The sequence below is a fragment of the Psittacula echo genome (genome assembly GCF_963264785.1).
Source record: "Psittacula echo genome assembly, chromosome: 3".
Lineage (NCBI taxonomy): Eukaryota > Metazoa > Chordata > Aves > Psittaciformes > Psittacidae > Psittacula > Psittacula echo.
This window is the reverse complement of record NC_137736.1, coordinates 121,233,889-121,256,796: the sequence shown is the minus strand read 5'-3', so window position 1 is coordinate 121,256,796 and position 22,908 is coordinate 121,233,889. Positions and strand designations below refer to the sequence as shown.

The 22,908-nt window shown below is 40.2% G+C and overlaps 1 protein-coding gene across 5 annotated transcripts in view; it reads left to right on the top strand.

Moving 5' to 3' along the window:
- The window catches only part of DLG2 (discs large MAGUK scaffold protein 2), a gene marked incomplete at both ends in the record, with an annotated part of 868,631 nt that overhangs the window by 221,105 nt on the left and 624,618 nt on the right, over positions 1-22,908 (top strand). The window contains one exon of one of the 5 annotated variants that reach the window (XM_080612546.1): positions 5,076-5,174. The exons of the other annotated variants lie outside the window; for them this stretch is intronic. Coding sequence (XP_080468672.1) covers positions 5,076-5,174 — 99 coding nt within the window. Of the gene's footprint in view, positions 1-5,075; positions 5,175-22,908 lie in introns of those variants that run through there. 5 annotated transcript variants of the gene reach the window in all.

The following is a 22,908-nucleotide window of genomic DNA, read 5'->3' as shown; positions in this document are numbered from 1 at the left end:
GTTGGAGCAAGGCCAGAGGAGGGACACAAAAGTGGCCAGAGGACTGGAGCCTCTCTTTTGTGAGGAATGGCTGAGAGACTTGGGGTTGTTCGACATGGAGAACTTCAGGAAGACATTGCAGCCTTTTGGTACTTAAAGGGGGATTAAAAGAGAGATGGGGACAAACTTTTTAGCAGAGCCTGTTGTGATAGCACAAGGGATAATGACTTTAAACTGAAAAAGGGGAGATTCAGACTAGATGTTAGGAAGACATTTTTTATGATGAGGCTGGTGAAGCGCTTGCACAGGGTGCCCAGAGAAACTGTGGCTGCCCCATCCCTGTCAGTGTTCAAGGCCAGGTTGGACAGGGCATTAGATGGCTTTTAAAGGTCCCTTCCGACCAGAAGTATTCTTTGGTTCTGGCTTCTGATACTCACCAGTAGACCAATATCAGCAAAACAAAGCCTTGCCATATCCATTCTATTCCCCAAAATGATCAGCTCAGCTAAAGTGTAGACATAGCTGAGGTCCTTGAAATGCTCTAAGTAGAGTCCCTCCAAATGATGGGACAGCTGTGAAAACTTTGGTTTTGACTAGAGGTTTGAGACTCTTTTGTTCTAAAGGAACATGTGACACTGTTGTGTGCAGTCATTTCTATTTTGATGGGGATCTTTCAAGTTTGTTTTATATTTATATTCTCTGGTTCCTTTTGTACATGCTGCCTGTGGTGCAACAAGCTTTTTCCCTTTTTCTTTCATCTGATTCTTTGAGAAGACAACTTCTCTTTAATCACTGTCAAAGACAGCTTTGGTTTTTAGAAGGCTTGATTAGCGTACAGGGAATTCAGAGAAGAGAAACAGAGAAAGTAATTTTGAGTTCTAACAAAAGATTAGAAGAAAGTTAACAGTGCATACAGCTTGGCCAAGGGGCTATAGATCATCTTGATATTCTGGTATCTAATAGATGTGGTAAGGAGTTAGAGGAATTTTTAATGGTATAACAACAGAACAAAAAGTTGAGCAGTGAAAACAGGGAAGGCAAAACACGCAAGTCTATACTATGGCACTTAAGAATTGAAAAAAAGAAGGAAAAAAGGAACAATTAAATATTATAATATAGTCAAGGGTGAATATCTAAAAATTCTTTGTGAATCTTACCTGTATTGGTCTTCTTGATTCTCACATGATATGTCAGGTGCAGCACTAACGATTGCTATTTGATCTAGCTCCAATACAGGGAGAGGTATCTACACATTAGGTGAGGAAGTTCTATGTAAACATGGCCATAATACATTCAGAAATAGTTGTTCCAAGTTGATTCATCTATTTCCACATTATGGTGCAATATGAAAGACAAGACATCATCAGAGAACCTGGAATGGCTGGGTGAAGGCAAATACCAGAAAGACTGATGGAGCCAGAGGAATTTTACCAGCTGAATGGACCAAATGGGAATGATAAATGGAACAATGGTTCTTGTTCCTCCCATATCCATCAGGTGAGGGAGAGAGTAACTTTTGCAAACACTAAGCTCAGACAGTAGCAGGTGACTTATTCACTGATAGGGTAATTTTACTCGAAGTTTCTGACAATAAGTACGCTGCAATTTGCTGGGAGTGCCCCTTTTTGCTAACAGCAGAAAAGGTGCACTTCATTGTGGCATCACAGCGGTCTGGATCAGCGCATTCAAGTCCAAAGGAGATTGCAGGGTTCACAAAACTCAGCAGATCTGTGGAGTCTCTTTTTCACACAATATATGTTCTTTTGTATATGCCGTCATACAGAGCGAAAAGTGGACATAGATTTTCCGAGAACCCTTGCTCCTACAGTGTGGCCGTGATTTAAGAGCCTTTCCTGCCAATTAGCAGTCTACTTCTGTGTCTGTGATGAGTGCTACTGGGAAAAAAATAAAAATAGAGTAGGATCTCTGAGAAAATATTTTCTTATGGCAGTTTTCTGTATGTGCTTGTCACTTAATTGAAGTAAACGTCTTGGACAATTGTGATACGAGTTATTCCAATCTGCCATTGGAATGAATCTTCCTATTCTGATCTTTTCCCAAATGACTATGTGTCAAGTAACTGTTTTTCACTTGAAAGCAACAATTAATGTGAAGGGATGTATTTTGTGCCTTGTGCAATACTCAGGTGATTGGTGTTTGATGCACCTTAACACTGAATGAAATCACGGGTGTAACCAGTTCTGGTGGAAAATCTGCAATAGTGTCAGGGACCAGGAAAGAAGTTGGAATGTTAATGAACAGATATGTCCTTCCTTCTGAGAGAACAAGCCAGCTGAATGCAGTAAGATCCAAAAGATTCAAGAAGCTAAGTGGCTAATTTTCCTTCCCTTCTTTGAGATCTGATGTGAAATTAAAGGCAGGTGATTTTAAGTAGGCACTGTGAATATTGATTGGAAATAACATTTATGTGATTGAGACAAGTTTTAGATCAGGACGCCATGTTAAAAACATTGGAAAGTGCAGATGCAATGTATTCTCATATTGGAAATGCTAATTATTACAACAGATTGGGAGAGTTACTGATCACTTAGATGTCTAAGATGGTTATTTGAACTTCTAAACCAGTTAAATAGCACAGTTTTCTGGTATGTAGTAGTATCTTCTAAAAATATTGTCATGCCACCCCCCTCCTAAATTAACGCTTCTAAGGCCAGTGATGTAGTGTGCTCACACCTTAAGGTAGCACTGTGATTCATGTTTTAATGATAGTGGCTGCTGGCTGTAACTATGGAATGTATTGTCATGGAAACTACACTTTTCTATATTTACACCAGTGCTGGTTATGCGAGAGACAGTACTTGAAAGAAAATCTGGATAATATATAGCTTAATAATGAGACAGGCAAACTAGGAATAAACAGATCAAAGATCCAGCAATGTTATGGCTGCTGTTTGTCACCATGGTACATTTCTAAACAGGCTCAGTCACTGTTTCAGATGATATCTACCACAGCAAGTGACAAACAAGTGCTGCTGCCATGTCACTTTGGACTAACAGGTTGGAGAAACTTAGATTATTGATGGCATTGTGTAGTGAACTCCCATGGCGTGTAATGTGCATGTCCAGGCTGTTGGGAGAAAAAATATGAGCGGAATGAATTGAGGACACTGGGTTCTAAGAGCCTGTTATTTGCAAGAAATAAATCTTCAGGAATGAAACTGGGTTGTAACTCTAAATGTGGAGCGGTTCTATCTGTCACTTGAATCTAGAAACTGCTGTCATTTTGTTGAGCTTGGGCTCTTGCAAACTCCGAGTTCAAAAATGCAGAGTAAGAAACAATAACCAGGAAATATTATACCAAGTTGGAATTTAGCTGCAAACAAAAAATAAACAAGGTAAAAGGAAGTTATGGCATGGTGCAAAAGAAAGAGTAGAATCAAAGCTGTTTAAGGAAATGGTTCTTTTATGGTTTTGAACTTTGCAAAGAGAGGGTAAGTTATACTGAAGAAATTCTACTTAAAATTTAGATAAATACATATATGCAATAGACATGCATGTATAAATATTTATATAAATATCAAATCTTAATAGAAGAGGTCTCCTACATTAGGGTCTGCAGTCTCAGGTGTATCTGTGTGATTCAGCCCCTTTGCTGCTTGACCTGGCTGCATACAGAGACCTCCATGTGCCATTTTTTCCATTCTGTTGTGTAACAAATTCCTAGTTAGGGCTTATTACAGAAAATTGTTTGAGTTGTGCCTTAAGAACTCACTCACGATTGCCAGGGAGACAAGCTGCTCTCATTTCTTTAGAAAGAGTTTCTAATTTGATAGGCAGAGCTTGGTGAGTTGCAAAAAAGCAGGGTCAAGTCACTGTGAAACAGCTGCTGGGTTTACCTTGCTGTCAGCTGTGAAAGCGTTGAAGACATCACTTTCTATATCGTAGCCTTTTCATTTTGTATTTGTGTGCCTGCCATGACCGAACCTAAAACTGAAGGGTATATTCATCCAACTTTTGATATAAATAATCCTCTTAAAAAGCACAGCTAGCGGTTTGCTCATCCAAATGCTTTTATGCATTTTCTGCTGGTGTTGCTTTAACTGAAGGAGCAGCGACAGCTGTAACTGAATCCAAACCAGCGTTAATGCTCCCAAACTTCTTTAATTATAGCATTTCTGGAATACAGCAAGCTGTTTGCAGGTTGTAGGGTTATAGTACTGGCTGGAGTCATTAGTTACATTGCTTCCAAAGCAGTTTAAAGAGGGTTGAGCTTTAAGCTTCAAGCTGTGCATTTTCCATGTAACTTTATATCTTTATTCAGTGTCTCCTGCAATCCTTCAACCTGTCTATTTGTAAATTTGTGCCTGGAGAAAGCTCCCATGTGGCAAGCCAGGATTGGATAGATGTTACTTGTATTTCTCTGATTGCAAACTCCCAGCATCTGGGATTTTCAGCTTTGAGTACAGGTTTTTTTTCATGCTGAGATTCATCTTTTTGGGGAAAGCAAAGGTCATCGTTTCTCCGGAGTTGCGACTGATTTGATTCTTTTTCTCGGGGAGGCGCTGGGAAGGGAATCCTTACTGGAATGCATATTGATAAAGGCTGAGGATTCTGGCTTCTTAGATAAGTAATTCTTTCTTTTTTTTCCCCCCTCTTCTCTCCCCACAATGACTATGTATTGCAGCAACTCACTGGCTTTTTACCAAATCAGGAGCTGCAGTATTTTTCTTCCGACGGAATAATTTCAGCCCACTTCAGCTAGCATGACAATCTTATGTGATTGTTATGAGTAGGCGTTTACATCCTTTTACATGCTAATACTGCCACACCTGCTGGTCCCCCTCATTTCCATCTCTTTCTCTCTTTTTTCCCCCCCCTTTTTTATTTTTTTCCCAATGTGAAAACTAATTTCCCAGAGGAAGGGAAATCCTGAGATTCGTGATCAATGCTGCATCGCTGATTCATCAACAAAGAAGGGGATGGCTGAATGGGACACAGGTAGAGATTCAAGCAGGCTGCTTCTGACCAGCAAGAGAAAAGCTAGCTGTTGAGCAGCATATGTTGCCACTCCATGTGCTGTATTAGCTACTTGTTTTTAGCCTTCAGTAGGCTGCCACTACTGCAGCACTAAAGGAATGTGCCCTATTGTTAAAAATCCTGACTGCTTTACACCAATGATTTGCCACTGCAAAGTTGCATGCACCAACAACACTTTGTCGTTGATGTTTGGATGCAAGGTAGGATGTGGTTAATGTATTTAAATGCATGCTGTAACTCCTTTGAATATCTGTGCTATTTAATTTCATGTCTGACTAGAGGTTTCAGTGCAAATTGCGATACGTTGCCTATAAATAAGGGCTTACAGCCGATCCGTTTTTAATGTTAAGAAAAAAGAATCAGAAGTAAAGCTTCCTTATTTCCCAGGGTTGTATGAGTATAGAAATACATAGGAGAATCTAATGGATTATGAAGTATTTGTTTTAGACTTGATTGTATACTTAACTAACAGTGCTAAGATTACTAAACCACTACTCTGCCATTTGCCCGGCTTTATTGTTTTTGATGTGTAATCTGTTATTACAAAACCACAATCCAGCCAGATTGAATGCATTTTTTCCATTTTTATTGCTGGCATGGCTTTTAACCATAACAGCAATACTAAAGTATACAGCCCTGCTCTTCTCTGTAAGAAATACACAAAGTGAGCTCCTGAACCCATTTTTAAGTCTACAGGAGTATCTTTAAATAAGTATTTTCTTTAAGGAACTGGACAATCATTTAATTTCTCTTTTAAACTGAAATCAAAAGGTGGCGCAGTTAGCTAGAGAAGTTTCTTTTCTGGCTGTGTAATGCAATCCCACCCCTATTTTTTAAGAAAGGTGTTGGATTGGACTGTATTTTTACCCATATGCATCCTGACTTGACATTAGACTATAACCAGCATTGTTTGTTATTTGTGTTATTTTACTGAAGTAATTGAAAAGTGATGGCATGTTTTTAAAACTTATTTTCTTTAGGTAAACAAGTTTGGTTATTGAATCACTGGCTCAATCATGCTGATTTTACTGGGGGAGGGGGGTGTGTACAGATTTTGTCCCAACCTTTTTCTTGCTATCCTTAAATACTGGCTGATATTAAAACTGTTCCTCTATGTTTAAATAGAGTAGGAAATATAGTTACATAAAAATGGTAGCAATAGTAATTATTTTTAAATCATCTGTGTAACTTTTTAATCCTCAAAAATGGCTAAACTACAAAAATCAGATTTTAGTTGTACAGTCCACAAACTAGGGAACACAGTGTAATTTTCTGAGTTCCTATGTGACAGAGTAGCCTAAATAAAATCAAGTAACTTTAAGAAATAGGTTATAGATGGCCCAATGCACCCTAAATATAGTTCAGCTAGAGGTTAATGACAGATCATCTATTACTTTGTATAATATATTTAAACTCAAACTAGGTTACAGTCAAACATTTACATATTATTTGTCTGCCTTCTTGTTTTCCTCAAACTGCAGCCTGCCTACATCTCTGGTGACTCGAGACTTTCCTGAGCTAAAGTTTCTTGTTTCCTTACTTCCATTATAAATAGGCAAAAACACTACACGTTCTATTAGTGAAAGGGTTATAATTTAATTGCTGTGTCATGATGCCATTAGTGATATAAATAGCATCAAGGGTTTAACAGTTTAAGAGCTTTTTTAATTTTCATCTTTTTCATAAGAAAAATTCTTTTTATTTTTTCTTTTTTGCATTTTTTATTTTAGCTTTAAAGACTTAACCCCTCTTGTGTTCCAGTGTTAAATTCTAATTACTAAAAGTGAACTGTTAGTCAGGAAAACAAAATGCAAGCCATCCTCCTACAAAGGTAGGCCAGTGGCCTAGGGACTAGTATCCAATTTGTATTCCTGCCTGTAAGCATGATTTTCAAAGGACATTCTTTGATGCACTTAAGTTGTTTCATGATTTTTCAGATCCTGTTAGGAAGGAGCAAGAGAATAAAAATCAGAAATTTCCAACCTTTTTTCCTCCTCTTTCTTTAGTGCTTCAAGCTCATTAAGTTACTCACAGTAAACGTTTTATCTTCTTGTGGTGGTCTATGAACTACTCGAATGAAAAGTGGATGTGTGGGATGGCGATCGTTCTCAGAAAGATAAGAAGGAGAATGAGCAAACTGAGTTATCTTGTGTTGGTTCAACACATGTTGGATTAGTACTCTTTGATGCCACTCTCAAGCATACATGAGATATTCTGTATACCAATGCATCACTTCAAATACCTTTTTCTCATTTCCGTTCATTCTGCAGCCCATATTTAAATAAATGACTTTCTGCTTTGGACTCGTAGGATTATATTTCTAGATTTATTGGTGCAGATCCACTGTTAACAAGCCAAGAAGTTTGAACAAGAACTAAGGATGTTTCTGTTTAGGAAATCTTTTAGTTATGTGGCATGAAATCATGTATCTAAACATGCTCATAATATTATGACTTCTACAAGCACGTGGTTCCTGAACTCAGGAAGGAGGGTAATATACCTAATTCTGAGTGGCAGAGGAAATATAGGTAGTGGAATAGACTACAAAGGAATTCAAAATTCAGGCAAATATCTCCAAGTGATAAAATGACCAGGTCAGGTTATTAACTAGCTTCTTTTGAAAGGACAGTACAAGTTACAGGATTGTGATATTGCTCACACTCTTTATTTACAGTCTTTGCTCTTAATTTTGTGCCAGATACGGTCTTCTTTTCGTATAGGTACAGAAGTGAGTAAGAGAAATGCACCACATCAGAACCATTACACCCATTTTTATCTGTTCCCAATGTTGTATTTTTTCAGTCTGCTCACTCCTAACAGGTGGTGCCAGGGAGTTAATCTGGGGGGGCAGGAAGAGGGTGTGCATGTCTTACTACACCATATGTTCCAAAGAAGGCAGTAGAGGAGTCTTAACTGCGCCTGCGGGAAGCTTTTCTTTTCAACTTGATTCCCTGGACTTTGATAGTTAACCTTGTCCTGGACCTTTACTTTCAATAAAGTCCAAATTTATGATCCTTGACCTTGAAATTGCAAAGAATTCAGAGCAGTTGAAATTGAAATGCAAAGTAATGTCTACCTGAAGTGGCACTACTGCAACCTACTTCAGCATATTTAAACACTTCTCCCATTTCTGGTAGGAAGTACCAGTATTTCCATCACAGCGGTACAGAACTGAAGCAGAGAGGGAATAAGCAGGTTTTAAAATATGGCTTTCAGGTGCCATGAGGTGTTTTGCAGAACTGTCTTATTCATAACCTTGCAGAGCTGGGACTTGAATGTATCCCCTGAGTCCTAGAGTTGCTCCATAGCTACCGGACTGATTTGTGTCTGTAGGTTAAAGAATGTCTTGTGTGTAAGGTAGACCTGCGTTCCCAGATCTCCATCGAGAGGAGTGCTGAAGCATATATCAGATTCTCACTGGAGATGATGAGACTTAAATGCGCACTTAAATGTCAGTGTGTGCTTACTCGCTTTGCTGAATTGGGCCCTGTAATAGTTTGTTCAATGCTGCAGAAGAGTTATCTCCTGACTCTTAATATCTTGCTCATTTTGCTCTTACTAGGAATGCTGGGAAGGGACTTCAGGTTGACTGAGACATTTCTTAAATTACATTTCAGCCACAATTCTGACACTCATATGGAAGGGTTTTTCTGCCTTACCTCCTTTCCCTCTACATGTTGAAAAGAGATATTGAGGAGATGCCACTGAAAGATGAGTGACTTCCCTGATTTTTGACCTTGACTAGGTATTGTGATAAATCCTACTTTCCTTCTGAATTAGGTTTATTTTTATGTCTGTCCCAGTATAATTTAAAAGTTGGGTTTTTTTAAAAAAGGGATAAGATGTACCTCTCTCTCTTCCCTGTCCCCTTTCTTTCCTCCTAGCACATTTATCATAACCAGTCCTCCAGCACAATAGCTGATTTTGGTGGGTTTTTCCTACTACTTTTTTGTTTTAGCTGAAATAGGAAAATAGTGACCTATTCCATTATCCAAGGTGAGCATAGAAACAAAACCACTTGTTTCTTCAGCTGGTAAAACTTCTATGTTTTGAAAAACTGTTGCATTACAGAAGGTTTTATTGTTAAATCAAATATTAGATGGTATTACTAAATGTCTTGGCATTCATATTTATTACTTTTATCATGACCAAACTACCAGAAAACTACTAGTTTTCTGTACTGGCATTAGTCTCTTGAACAAACTCTGGTATGTCACTTAGTTCTTAATTGAGAATAGTCTCTATATTGTCATAGTCTAGGTCTGGTAATTGTAAGAAACAGTAATTTGAGAAGAGGGGAAAGTACTTCTCCAACTAGGTATGATACACAGGAGACCATGCTCAAAGCTTTGCATGCTTTAGCTTCTTGATGCATCTCCATGAAGTCAAGTGGGATTTTGCATTCCATGGGAGAGTCTGAGGTGGTTTCTGGATGTAGTTCTACAGAATATTCATTCAAATGATAAATGAGCTTTTGAAATTAATCTCCCAGCTCTACCCATGTGTCCTGCTTTGCTTTGCATTACAGAGTAGGCTTGGAGTGTGTAAGCAGAATGCCTTTTTGATGAAACTAAGCAGAAAGATGAACTCCAGGAACACACCGAGTACTCTAAAATCTTGCAGGTATTCAGTTTGTAAAAATAGGTTAACACTATTTCAAAGTAAAACACAAAATGTGTAATGTTATGGCTGAGTCCTTACCAGCTCTTCACCCTGTGGCTCCATTCCTGCTACTTGCTGATGTGGACCTAACCTCTGACTCCACTCACATATTTCAGTTCTGATTTTTGGAGCAACAGAACTGGACAGATGTAAAAATTTGTGGTCATTCTGACTTCTGTGATCCATGTGTAGAAAGCAATGTATTGTATGGGGTTTGAGAACGCTCTGTGAGTGTTCACTGCTTATTCATAGACAATCAGCAGAGTAAGCCAGCTGGAACATTACTGCCACTTGCTATGCATAACATTTGACAGTGGCACTGAGAAACCTACTTCCACATATTATTCTTGTTGGGCCACTGTGGTGTTAAAATAAAAATGCTCAGCAATAGAAGGAGCTGCAGAAGAGATGGAGGATTGCCACTGGCAAGTGGCTCTGAGTATGATTGGTTGTGTCACAGAGGATTTGTGCATTGGTGTACAGTGCTCAAGGAAGGGAGAGTTTTTCTTCTCTCTCTGGCATAGCATCTATGCAAGCTACCATGGGGTGTAAGCCAAAGCACATTCAGCTTGCCATATCTTTTCTTTCTGTTAGGTATTGCCTAACCCTCTACACTTTAAAACTCTTGGCTCAAGTACAAGTGCAATCCCTTCCCAGCAGTTCCCACCCATCATCAGTGTGTACGGGAACAGATGAACTACACATTGTACTCCAAGGCCACCAGATTGAATTTTTCTGAGGCCAAAGTAGTAAGTTATAAGGCTGTGGGACCCTGCCAGGATCTCCTTCCAGTACTGAAAAGTTAATAAAGCAGATCCTGCTCTTCAGAACTTCTTGTTCCATTGAGGAGCACTGCACTGGTGAAATAGTCTGGTATCAAGGTGAGTAGACTGCAACTTAGTAAATGATCCTGAGTTTATTATTTTTCAGAGTGGGTGTTGTAGAAATCAGTATTACAGAAGGTACAAGGATGGCAGAAACCTAAGGAGAGGTAGGAGGTAGGAGGAGGAAGATCCATGTAGGGCAAGTGGAGGAAAGGCATGATGAAAGTAGATGCAGAGACAGCAGCTCAGTGGTAGGATGAGAAGGCAGTGGCCTGGGCAAGGGTTTTGAGGCAGCAAGAAGGGAAAGCAACACTGGTGAGGTCTGGCTAGATGGAAAATGGAAATACTATTGTTAGGTCTTGAATCCTCTGAAACACTGGGTCCATCTCCTCAGTCAGGTAGGAGTCAAATCACTGGTTAGGGTGTTCAAGCAGGCATTGCCGTTTCAGTCTTTGAGGGAGCTCACTTGCTAGCTGTCATTCACTGGCACTGGCCAGCGTCTGAGGGGTGTGATGCCCAGGCATTTTCTAAAAGCGTCAAGATCAGATGTCAAAAATACTTCTGCTTGTGTGAGAATACCGCATCTCATTTTTCTGCCACTGTCCTGCCCACAAGCTCCCTGTAGGCTGTGAAGGAGATGGCTGGCTGGTAGGAGATTCCCTGAGAAACCACTCCTTAACAAATGTACAGTCAGTTTAAATTAAGAAAACAATGATAAAAGTGGCTTTTAATATGAAGTTTTGTTTTTTGAAAAGTGTATGCACTGAAAGAAGCTTCTTTTGTAGGTGGGATCTTCAATCCCTGCATCATTTTGCACCACTGGCCTTTTCTCTGTATTTTGGCAGAAAATCTGTTTCTAGCTGCCATCATGGTCTGGACACGGGATAGGATAGCCTGTGATGTTTGCTGTGCATGTTTCTGTCATCACAACAAGAATATTCACTAGTAGCACAGCAATGGAGTCTGATTTTCACCACTCTAGACTACTTAAAATTCACCTGAAGCCAAAGGATGCTATGCATACCCTCTGTATCGTACCTTTGTACATATAGCTATGGTGAGAAATAGGTTTGGGGTTTTTTTAAGCTAGTAATAAAGTAGAGTTGAGTGTCATGGTCACAAGCACTGGGTTAGATATTATGACGATAAAGCACACCTATGGAAAAAGTAGGGCAGGAGGCATATAGAGGTTACTGAATATTTTGAAGGAGAAGCTCAGAGTTTGCTCAGACACTCAATTTTTAAATTATACTTCTGCTTTAAATTATACATAATAATTACATAAAATGAGGTACTTTCAAATAGAAATGTATAAATACTGGAATGACTTGATGCGCGGTTACATGAGCTGATTGATTTTTCAAACTAATTACTGACTAAGAGAAGGTAATATATAGACTTTCATTTTAACTCTATAAGGTGTCATAGAAAAGAATGGTGATAAATGGTATTATATAAATATTTTTAAGTGATAATAGCAATAAAACTGAAAACTGTCAGTGAACAGCTCTCCTGATCTTTGAAAAGTAGCGTTTATTTTTGCAGTGTAGCTATCAGAAATATTGTCCTTAAGAAAATATACATACTTATTACTTGTGCTTTTCTGACTATATTTCCTTCAGCTTTAAGCATTCAAAATAGTATTAATAATCATTAAGGACAGGATTCTTGAAGAGAGACTACCTGGGGGTGGTGCTGAATGCAATGGAAACCTGAATGGGAAGAAATATTACTGATGGGGATTCCTCTGACTCCCTGTGGGAGTTAATCATCTATAGTCCCAGGAGAGATGGCACAGAATGATCTGATGAAATATTAAGGCAGTTTGGGCTATTCTTTTTAGTTGCTCGGCTACGGAGTGTATTGAGAGTATCATTATGAATCTGTAAGGTAAAAACAGTCCTCTTCATCCACCTTCAATGAGCATTTGCGCCCCTTAGTGCTCAAACATCCCTACCATGTTGTACATGGCCACAAAACAGGCTTTCCGAGAAAATGTCAGATTCTTAGAGAAAATGTCAGATTCTTAGAGAAACTGAGAAGTTTTGTTTTCCCGTTTTTCCTCGAACTGGCATTTCAGAAACCTTGACTCTGAGAACCCTGACGCATCGTATTGGGGAGATTTCCTTCAGGAGACGCTCACAGCTGCTCAGTGTAATTAAATGGAATATGCCCAGTATGAATTTTCAGATAGATGTAAGCTGGTGTCAGCACTGAAGTGCACACAATGAATCACCTGGAGGCTCTGTAGCTATAGCAAGTGTGGTACAAAGCCCACGTCAACAAGTAGCTGCCTGCAGATGACGATGTAGATGCAGATTTCTTTGTGAGAGGTGAGCTCATCCTTCACAGAAAAAACCTGTAACTACAGACTTTGGGCCAGTTGCAGAACTTTTAGGATATACCTGTATTGCTAAGTAAAAGAGGGCTAATAAGTATACTCAACTACTCGACTCCTGATACTCTATATTGCAAAATTGTTAGTTTTGGTCCTTCACTGTATTTTGGGGTGCTCCCAAGCTCTCTCAAGGCAATTTGTACGCATGGCTTGAAGGACTGTTCACAGATTTTCCAAGAGAGAGTATGGATGAGACTGCATCAAGGAAGATTACTTGCAGCCTCCAGCCGGTCCTCTCAGTTGTATCTTCAAACATCATCCGTCTCTGCCCCTTGACTTCACGTTATCTGAAACCCTGCAACACATCTCCCAGTTTCATTTGATAAAAATGCCACTTTAATAGCAACATAGAATAATAGAATCATAGAATAGTTTGGGTTGGAAAGGATCCTAAGATCATCTAGTTCCAACCCCCCTGCCATGGGCAGGGACACCCCACACTAAACCATGTCACCCAAGGCCTCATCCAACCTGGCCTTGAACACCACCAAGGATGGAGCATTCACAACCTCCCTGGGCAACCCATTCCAGTGCCTCACCACCCTCTCAGTAAAGAATTTCTTCCTTAGATCCAATCTAAACTTCCCCTGTTTCAGTTTGAACCCGTTACCCCTTGTCCTGTCACTACAGTCCCTGATGAAGAGTCCCTCCCCAGCATCCTTGTAGGCCCTTTTCAGATACTGGAAGGCTGCTCTGAGGTCTTCACGCAGCCTTCTCTTCTCCAGACACAAGCTTCTCCAAACAACTTTGCCTGGGAACCAAGGATAATGAATCATAGAGTCATAGAATCCCAGAATGGTTTGGGTTGGAAAGGACTTTAAAGATCATCTAGTTCCAACCCCTTGCCGTAGGCAAGGATACCTTTTATTAAACCAGGTTTCTCAAGGCCTGTCCATGGGAGGAGGGTTGGAACTGGATGATCTTAAGGTCCTTTCCAACCTTAACTATTCTATGATTCTAAGGCCCCATCCAATCTAGCGCTGCCAGGGATGGCACATTCACGGCTTCCTTGGACAGTCTCTTCCAGTGCCTCACCATCCTCATAAAAAAGAATTTCTTCCTTAATTCTAACTTCAGTCTCCCCAGTTTCAGTTTGTACCCACCACCCTTTGTCCTGTCACTACAGTCCCTGATGAAGAGTCCCTCCCCAGCATCCTTGTAGGCCCCCTTCAGGTACTGGAAGGCTGCTCTAAGGTCTCTACGCAGCTTCTCCTCTACAGGCTGAACAGCCCCTATTTTCTCAGCCTGTCAAAGAAATGGATGTATGAATGCAAAGAAATTGATGTATTTAGCATACTAGATGTGGTGTAAAGGTCTCAGTCATGATTCCACAGCTGGGAGTTTGAGACCTCCCAGCTCTCATGAGACCTCACTTGGAGCATTGTGTGCAGTTCTGGTGTCCTCAACATAAAAAGGACATGGAACTGTTGGAACAAGTCCAGAGGAGGGCCACGAGGATGATCAGGGGCTGGAGCACCTCCTGTATGGAGACAGGCTGAGAAAGTTGGGGCTGTTCAGCTTGGAGAAGAGAAGGCTGCGTGGAGACCTCAGAGCAGCCTTCCAGTATCTGAAGGGGGCTTATAAGGATGCTGGGCGTGGGCTGTTCATCAGGGACTGTAGTGACAGGACAAGGGGTAACGGGTTCAAACTGAAACAGGGGAAGTTTAGATTGGATCTAAGGAAGAAATTCTTTCCTGAGAGGGTGGTGAGGCACTGGAATGGGTTGCCCAAGGAGGTTGTGAATGCTCCATCCCTGGCGGTGTTCAAGGCCAGGTTGGATGAGGCCTTGGGTGACATGGTTTAGTGCGGGGTGTCCCTGCCCGTGGTGGGGGGGTTGGAACTGGATGATCTCAGGGTCCTTTCCAACCCTAACTATTCTATGATTCTATGATTCTATGAAATCTAACAAACAGGGCAGAGGCCGTGACAGCTCTGTCAGGTTTGGTTCTTCTGGACCTACCACCACCACACCTGTGACAGTCCACCTGGAATATACCCAGGTATATTGTGTTAGAACTCTAACCCCAAATCTATAAGAAACTTGCCTTGGGCTCAACAAAATACAAGAGACCCTGTGTCTAGCACATAGGGGTACTCCACCCTCAAATACTTCCCACCAGCTTAGCCTTATTCCCTTACACTTTATTAACTATAGGTCCTGTAAGAGAGAAGTTTAAGTTCAATGAATTGAAAGTTTGCATACCTATAAGGGCATTTAAATTAGTAATGCCTGCTTTTCACCCTGTGAGATTGGTATGTACCTTATAACAACCAGCTATTTAAGCTATTTAAGTATGTTAGTCCTGGAACGCTGTTTCTGAGGTATTGTCAGCTGGCAGTGAGATGCCTTAAAATCCTTACGTATCCTGGCGATTTCCTAGTCTGTATTAAACATAGTTCCATAACAGGATAATCACATCCATAAAACAGTCACGGCCAGAGAGGAGTCTGTGGCCTGAATTTAGGACAGGGAACAGGAACTCCCGATTTCTATTCCTGGCACTTACAGAGCTCCTTCTGTGGCCTGGGGCAAGTTGTGCCTTGTGTCTCCATCTAGAAAATCAAGTTGATAGTACTTGAGAATGAGTAGTTATTGCATGCATGCAGCACTGAAATGAAATTAAATGTACAGTGTAAGTACAATGCAGCATTGATTTTAAGGACCAACATAAAGCCATGGGGAGGCTAAGATATGGAAAAGTGTAGAGGCAAATGGAATTATATCAGTGAAAATCGACGCATTTCTTCCTCCTTTTTTGCTGGCCAGCCTTCTCCCTAAAGCATTTTTTTCAGGTATACCTTGAAATACTATAGTTCATCCTTTTTTAAAGTTCTTCCTCTAGCTCTCACATCCCACTTTTTTGCCCATAGCAAATTGTTATGTTTGAATTGCAAGTCTCTGGAGAAGGGGGTTTGTTAAGAAAGTGCTGACAGGCTGTAATCTCCACCCATCCAAGTAATGCTAGTATCATCTAATTTATTATATAAAATTGCTGTAGGGGAGAAGCGCTTTCCAGAGCTCTGGTTATTTAAGTTTTTATTTTGCAAAGATTGTTTAAAAATAGTCATAGGATAATGATACATGAGGCAGGAAGCGGACAAGCTGATGAACTTAAACCTGTTGCAAGGAAGTAAATCAGCAACTGCATCACACAGATTTTTGTTCAGGAATTCTGCTGAGGCTGCTGTCTAGGAGCGACATTCAGTCCAGTTCAGAGGGCCATATGCCTCTCCTAAACTACACAGTAAACCCTAGATTCTGCAGTCTACAATGAATTAAGCAAAGCTCTGTAGAGTCCCATCAAATCCAGGACACAACAATCTGAATAGCTGTGACTGGAGGTCTTCTCAGTATTGTCAGTAACATTTACACTTTTCCTCCACATTCTGTTCCTCTTGTTAGTGTTTGCACTTGGATTTCCAGCCGTTGGCTTGAGTATGATAATAAATTAGCTGAGTAGGAACTAAACACTTGACAGCATCAGAAAGCATACTACATTTTTGCACTGGCAAAGTTAACTGAGGACGACTGCTCCATACACAGTAGCTTGGGCTATGAAATAACCAGGACAGTACATTTTCATGAGACAGAGTTTGGTGGTACATTTTGAAACATGTATTCCTTCCCAGAACAATTAAAAAAACTCAGGGGAGAGCAGAGAAGGAAGAAGAGGATGACCTAGAAAGTGCACTTGAGGATCTAGTTTTGTGTGTATGCATGTATTACAGGCAAACCTGTTGCACCTCCTCCCTTAAAGACCTGGTGTTTTGCACTCTTTACTATATGCATCAACCCCCACTGTGAGTTCCAGGCATGCAGCTCTTTAAGTTTCCAGCATTAAGGGCATGTCTTTCCACTGTCTTGAAGTTCAAAGCCTTTAAAGGTGTTGGAAGCTAGCAGAGACAGAGGGAAGCGGCACTTTGCGAGACAAACTTTCAGAGGACTGCAAGAACTGGTTATGACAAAGGAGCTTTTGTATTAAATCGTTATTGTAAGGCTGCTGAGCTTCACACCTGCTTCCTCAGGTCAGGCATAGCTGTAAGGACAGAGGAGCATCGTCTCCCTCACAGAGCTGGGAGCTGAACCTCAGGCTATTGCATCTTGTGGTGAAGCTGGCTTCCCAAAGCTGAGGTTTAATTTTCTGTCTACAGTTGCCTAATCTCTACTGATATGATGTATAAATCTCTCACTGGTGCTGGATTACAGCACCTTTTCACAAAGCGTTAGCAACTACTTCTTCCTTGTGTAACTGGAATAAAAATGTTCAGTGTGCTGAGCCAGAGAAATGGAGCTGGTCTCAAACTTATCCACATTCTTCATGCAAATACTAGGTATTTCTTGACTTTGATTTCACCAGGAGGGACAGCATAGGGCTCCACGAGTTAATAAAGTTTCTGTTATTAAATGAGAATTAGTTGTTCTGTAGTGTGATGACTTTTTTTCTGTCTTCAGTTTATTCATAAAAGAAAGGATCCTAGATAGGAATGGGTCAGCTCACGTTATAAGAACGTGTACAAAGTAATCACAGAATCATTGAATTGTTGATTGGAAAGGACCTTTACAAATTACCTCATCCAAATTTCACTGAAAGCGGGAGAAATGAGAGGTGATTTGGCATGCAGCCGTACTTTGCAGCAGAAGTGGTTTGGTTTTTAAGCAATGCCAGGTGAAATATCTCCTCAGCTAAACCAAAAGGGAATTTGGGAAGCATAATGCAGTGTTTAAAACAAGGGAAAGGAAGTTAAATGTTCTGGGTGTTATTCCCTGTTCTTCCATTGATCTTATAGAAGGTATGGAGAGAGTCAATCTAGTCCATTTTGACGAATCTGGGAGGTCTGACAGAGGCTAGTATATATATACGACCTTTTGTCCTTCAGTTTCTCTATTAGTAAAAAAGTTCAGGTAGAGTTTGTGAGACCCTAAGGTCAAGATTCTTGAGGTACTTAAGTACCAGCCCCCTTGACTTCTGATGGCAACTAAGCACCTTCTAAGGATCTGACTATGCAGTAGTTCTCTTCTGCCAGTGCTTCCTTCATTCAGCACTATGCCTTACCTTCTCCCTCGCTTTGCTTTACTTCTCAAATATGCATATCTGCTTTATTTGCTGTTACAGGCTCTCACTTAAAATTCACTGTTAGACCCCAGGTCAGTGAATGTGGTTGGAGAGAATGAAGTTATCACGGTGTTTCTAGAGTAAATAGCAGTAGGCATAGGAAACGTGTCCATACCCTCTCACATATATGTATGTACACACAAACAGGTCACGAAACTCTGCACTTACCTGCTACATTAGCAAAACTCCCACTCTTAAATCCTGAAAAAATTGGTGACTCTAGGCCTTGGATGAGATGGTGGGTGGGTGGGAGAAGTGGAATGTCTGTTTAAGGCTGTAAAGTTGCATTTGAACGTGTCAAATGTGTTTGTGGTGCAGAGGTCTATTTGCTTTATATGGAAAACGCACGTTGGCAGGTCCCTGAATTTTGTTATGCAAAAGTGAGAAGTCAGAGAGGATTTTAAACGATGCAGTAAATAATAACATAATTTGTTGTCAAAAATTCTAATAAGTTAAATCTGCCAGTGTTTTTAAAGCATTTCTTTAAGAAGGTTTTAACTCCTTGAATTAAGAGCAACTAAAATTAAAATCAGCCAAGAAAGGGAAAAAGATCAAATTCTGTTTTGAATTTCCTACATAACTTATTCACCTAGTTAGATGGTGAGAATCTGATGGAGAGGTCCCAGGTAAGACTGATAAAGCATATTGTGGTGAAATACCTTCATATCAGTAACTCTGGATTTGGCTAAACCATGTAAAAGACTGATTTAAAGGCCAAGGCACTGTTCTTAATAAGACATCTATCATTTGGTGTAGTTTAGCTTCAGAAGGTAGAGTTTTATTGAGATGCTTACTTACATAGACTTCAATTGGTACCTAAAGAAATTTGGCTATTTGGTCTGAAAGTATAGTTGCCTTTTTAAAAGGTGCAAGGCCCCAGAAGATTTGCTTCTCTTGCTTTTTCTATAATGCTTAGAATAGCTTGACAAAACCTTCTCAAAGTCTCAAGTCAGTATAAAGGGCAGCATTACATGTGGTCCATTGGTATCTGTTGGTTTTCAGTTGGATTTAGGACCAGCAAGCTTTGGTACAAAATTTACTGAAGAGGACTAATGTAGTCATGTATTCGACGGCTTTTGTGCATACAAGTCAAGGCATGAAGAAGTTATAAATTAGACTAAACACGGCATTTCTTTGGTGTTCCTTAGCTATTATATTTTCTGCATGTGAATAATAGTTCTGATAATCTTAATTCACTGACTGCAAGGCAAAATTCATTTTTCTGGTGTCACTAATAGAGAATGGTTTCTTTTCATTCAAAAATATTAGTGTGTACTGCAAAGAATGAGAAAATAATGAAGCTATAGCAGGCCAAACGAGAAAGTGCTGGAAACCTGCATGAGCTCAATAGGTTTTGAACTTGTTACTCTGCAAGTTGCATTTTCTGTGTGTGAAGCTTTGAAAGTGAATTTAATTTCTCCGCTTTATAATAATGATCTTGAACCTACAGTGTGCATGCAAAATATTTCTGTGTCTGACACATGCCTATATAATGATGTTTGAAGTTTGAGTGCCATTCTCAAAAGAGAAAGATCCTTCTCCTTTGATAGGCATCTGTCATATGTATGGGTTAGCAGATGAGATCCCAAAAGGAGAGCAAAGCACTTGCATAGTGTTATCACTAAACACTTAGTGCCATAAATATGAGCAGAGACAGCCAAGGACTTGACAGGTTTGTGGTTGGAAACAGTCTTCAGGTGGTGGTGGCCTTCTGGCTGTGTTTGCTACCAACTACAGCTGTTTTCATCACTTCTTCAGCTGTAGGTAACCTATTGGCCTTGCCTGCAGAGTTGGTACAAACAACCATTTAGCAGCTTGCTGCTGAGCTCCAGCTTGAACCCTGAGATGAGTGCAGACTGCTTAAAGACACATTGACTTGCTGCTATTCCCTGCTTCCAAACGCACCATTGTGCTCAGCTGCTGTCTGCAAAGATCAGTTTCAGGTGCAATTCTGCAACAGAAAACACATTTTGGAACAAATGCACCTTGAAAAACTGACAAGTGAAAAAGGCTCTGAATATTTTAAGGAGCTCTGTATCTCTTGCTATAGATTTTTGGTCTGAATAGCTGCCTTTGAAAAAATGCTTTATTAAGTGAATTGAGAACTTGCAGTCACTAGCTTGAGAGCAAAATCCAACTGAGCTTCCTGATATTTGTGCTGGGAATACTGCTGGAAGAGGGGTGTTCATCACTTTGTCCCATACATGGTGTGGATTGAACTAAGGAAAGACAAGAATGCTTGTCCTGTGGGTCTTGGTGACCATCCCTTGCCTCTCTTTACCTCTCATGTCAGTGCAGGTGAGCATTGGAGAGCTCTGTTTAGACTACCCAGCTCTTTCAATACACAAGTCCTGGTCTTCTGAGCCTTTAGAATCAAAACCAAAACCTAAGGTTTTTCCCTTCACTTACAGGGACAGACTTTGATTTACCTAGAAACAAGATACCAGTACTCTTCTCAAATTCCTCAGAAAGCCTCATATGAGTAGAGATAGGGAGGTCTTCAGTGGGCATTGCAGGGAGGGAAAAATATCAAACTGGGGAATATTTCTGGGGAAGTATGGATTAATCTTCTCTTGTTTTCAGCTGAGATTTGTGTTGGATTCCAAAGTTTGGTACAGACTTCTCAATGAGTAGCTTAAGGCCTGGGTTTTCTTCCTGGAATTTCTTTTGGATGGGATTTTTTTGGTTTTGAAAAGACAAGCATGGATAACAGTGATGAAATTAGAAAATACTGGTGTAGCCCTTGTACATGGGTGTTTTGTTTGGCTTTGTTTGGTTTTCTTGGCTTGAGGAACTGTGCATCTCTTATCTTATAAAAAGAAGGGAAAAAAACCCTGACAACAGCTTTAATTCGTGCTCTGCTCTTCCACTTTCTAGAGATGCAGTGCTCTGTTTTCAAAATTAACAGGTCCTCTTCTCTAGAAAGCTTTGCAATGTATTTGAAAATTCAAGAAATCAATCAGTGGCATTCTGCTGTATTCATCCTATGATGGAGTAGTAACCTGTCGTCCCATACATCCACTTCATTTTTCAAGGGCTTCAATTGGATACTAAAAAGCTGTAGAGCCATTGATTGTCATTCAACTTACTGCGAGTGAAATCGCATTTGTTTTTATTGTGTCCTTCAAACTGACTGAGCTAAGCAGTGATATGTGGCTATTTACTTTTTTCTGTATAAACTGTTAACTCTTGACTTATGGAGAGATTAAAGCTCTGATTTCTTCTATTCCTAGTCCTGTCACAGACTTCTGTGGCTTCAGTGTATGACCTGTTACTATATATACATGCTAAGTATTGTATTATTTAATGCTACTATCTAGTCCTATTTTCAGCCCCAATGATTGATGCTTGCAGGCAATTCAGTTTTATGCTGATTTCACCAAAAGCAGTAGCAGTGTTGCCATTGTGTGGGCACCCAGCTGGGGTTGCATTAAACAGGCAATCTACTGCAAAAATATTCTTACAGTCCAGCCAGTGACAGAGGTAGGAACAAAGTAAACACGGGGCTAAATGAGGAGTTCCAAACAGCACCTTTTTTCTCCAAGTTTCTAGGCTTAAGCGTCTCAACTACTAAAAATATTTCTGGTTATCCCTTTAAGAGGAAAATGTTAATATACAGGATCTAATTACCTCTGTCTAAGCTGATACACCTACAGCACCTTTTACATAACCCAAACACTTGAGTTCCAATTATACAATTATATTTTAACGTGTATTAAGTGCTATTCCTTTAGGGAGGAGACTTACTGAATATTTTAACTGAACGTCTTCCTCAATACAGACCTATATGGTAGAATCTCATTTCATTAGAGTGCCAAAGACTCTTTTTCTCTCAGTTCCTTTCCCCTTGAATACACCAGCTGGCTCTTCAGAAAGCACATTTTCCACGCCTGCAGCACTGACAGCAGTATCTGTACACGAACATCAACTGCTGGCTATGAAGCTTATATTCCCAAGGCAGTGGCACTGTTGCTGCAATTAGATCAATAATGCTGGCATAGTGAGAGTATCCTCTGTTTTGCACACAACCTATAGCATAGCCTCAGTCTCTAGAGCAATCAACGTGTTCAAACAACAAAGCAAGCCTGCTGCCTTCTTCAACAGTATGTCTTGCTCTAGAGACTGATAGCACAAAAGATTGAGTTTCCCTTCACTGGAAAGACAGAAGACTCCAATGACTATTCTTTTCCGGTATTTTCATGCAACTTCTGTAAGACACAGAAGTTCTCAAATGGAGGGAAGACTTATTGAGGAAGGCTGTTTCCTGTATACTTTTAATTATTAACATCAATGAGGTTTGTAGGTCACCTTTTCTGAAAACCCAGAACTTAAGTTTAGCTTGAGGAGCCTGAGTGTATTCCTACACTCAGAGCTAACTCAAGTTGTCTGAACATCCAGGCAAAGCTGGGACTTGTCCTGAAAGACATAGAAGAAGAAAAGGGATGAACAAAGAAAGAGTGACTGGAGGGCAACCCTGGTGAGCAAGGCTGGGACTGCTGGTGCTCCCCATGGTGGATTACATGCATGTGGGGCAATGGCTGCTGGTGGAGGGAAGAAATCAAGTTGAAGAAATGTTCTGCTTCTTCCCATCCCTTAGCATCAGCCTATGTCAAAAGCTGGCACAGTCTATGCTTCAATTGCACAGCTTGTGCTGAGTTCATTGCTGCCATGGAGGTTATGTTATCAGCAGCTGAACCACCTGGTTTAACACTGACACAGCTATTTCTGTACTATACTGTAGTCACTCCTGCACTGTATCCCCTACTGAGAAAACCAAGTTTTGGAAATGTTGAATAAAGTTATGGCATTGGGCTGCACGCGCCAGATAAACTGAACTCCTGACTAAAGAAAAGATGAGCACTTTTAATTACAAAGCTAAATTATTAAAACATTGGGCTTGTTTTATTTTAATTATATAAACCCAGAAAATCTG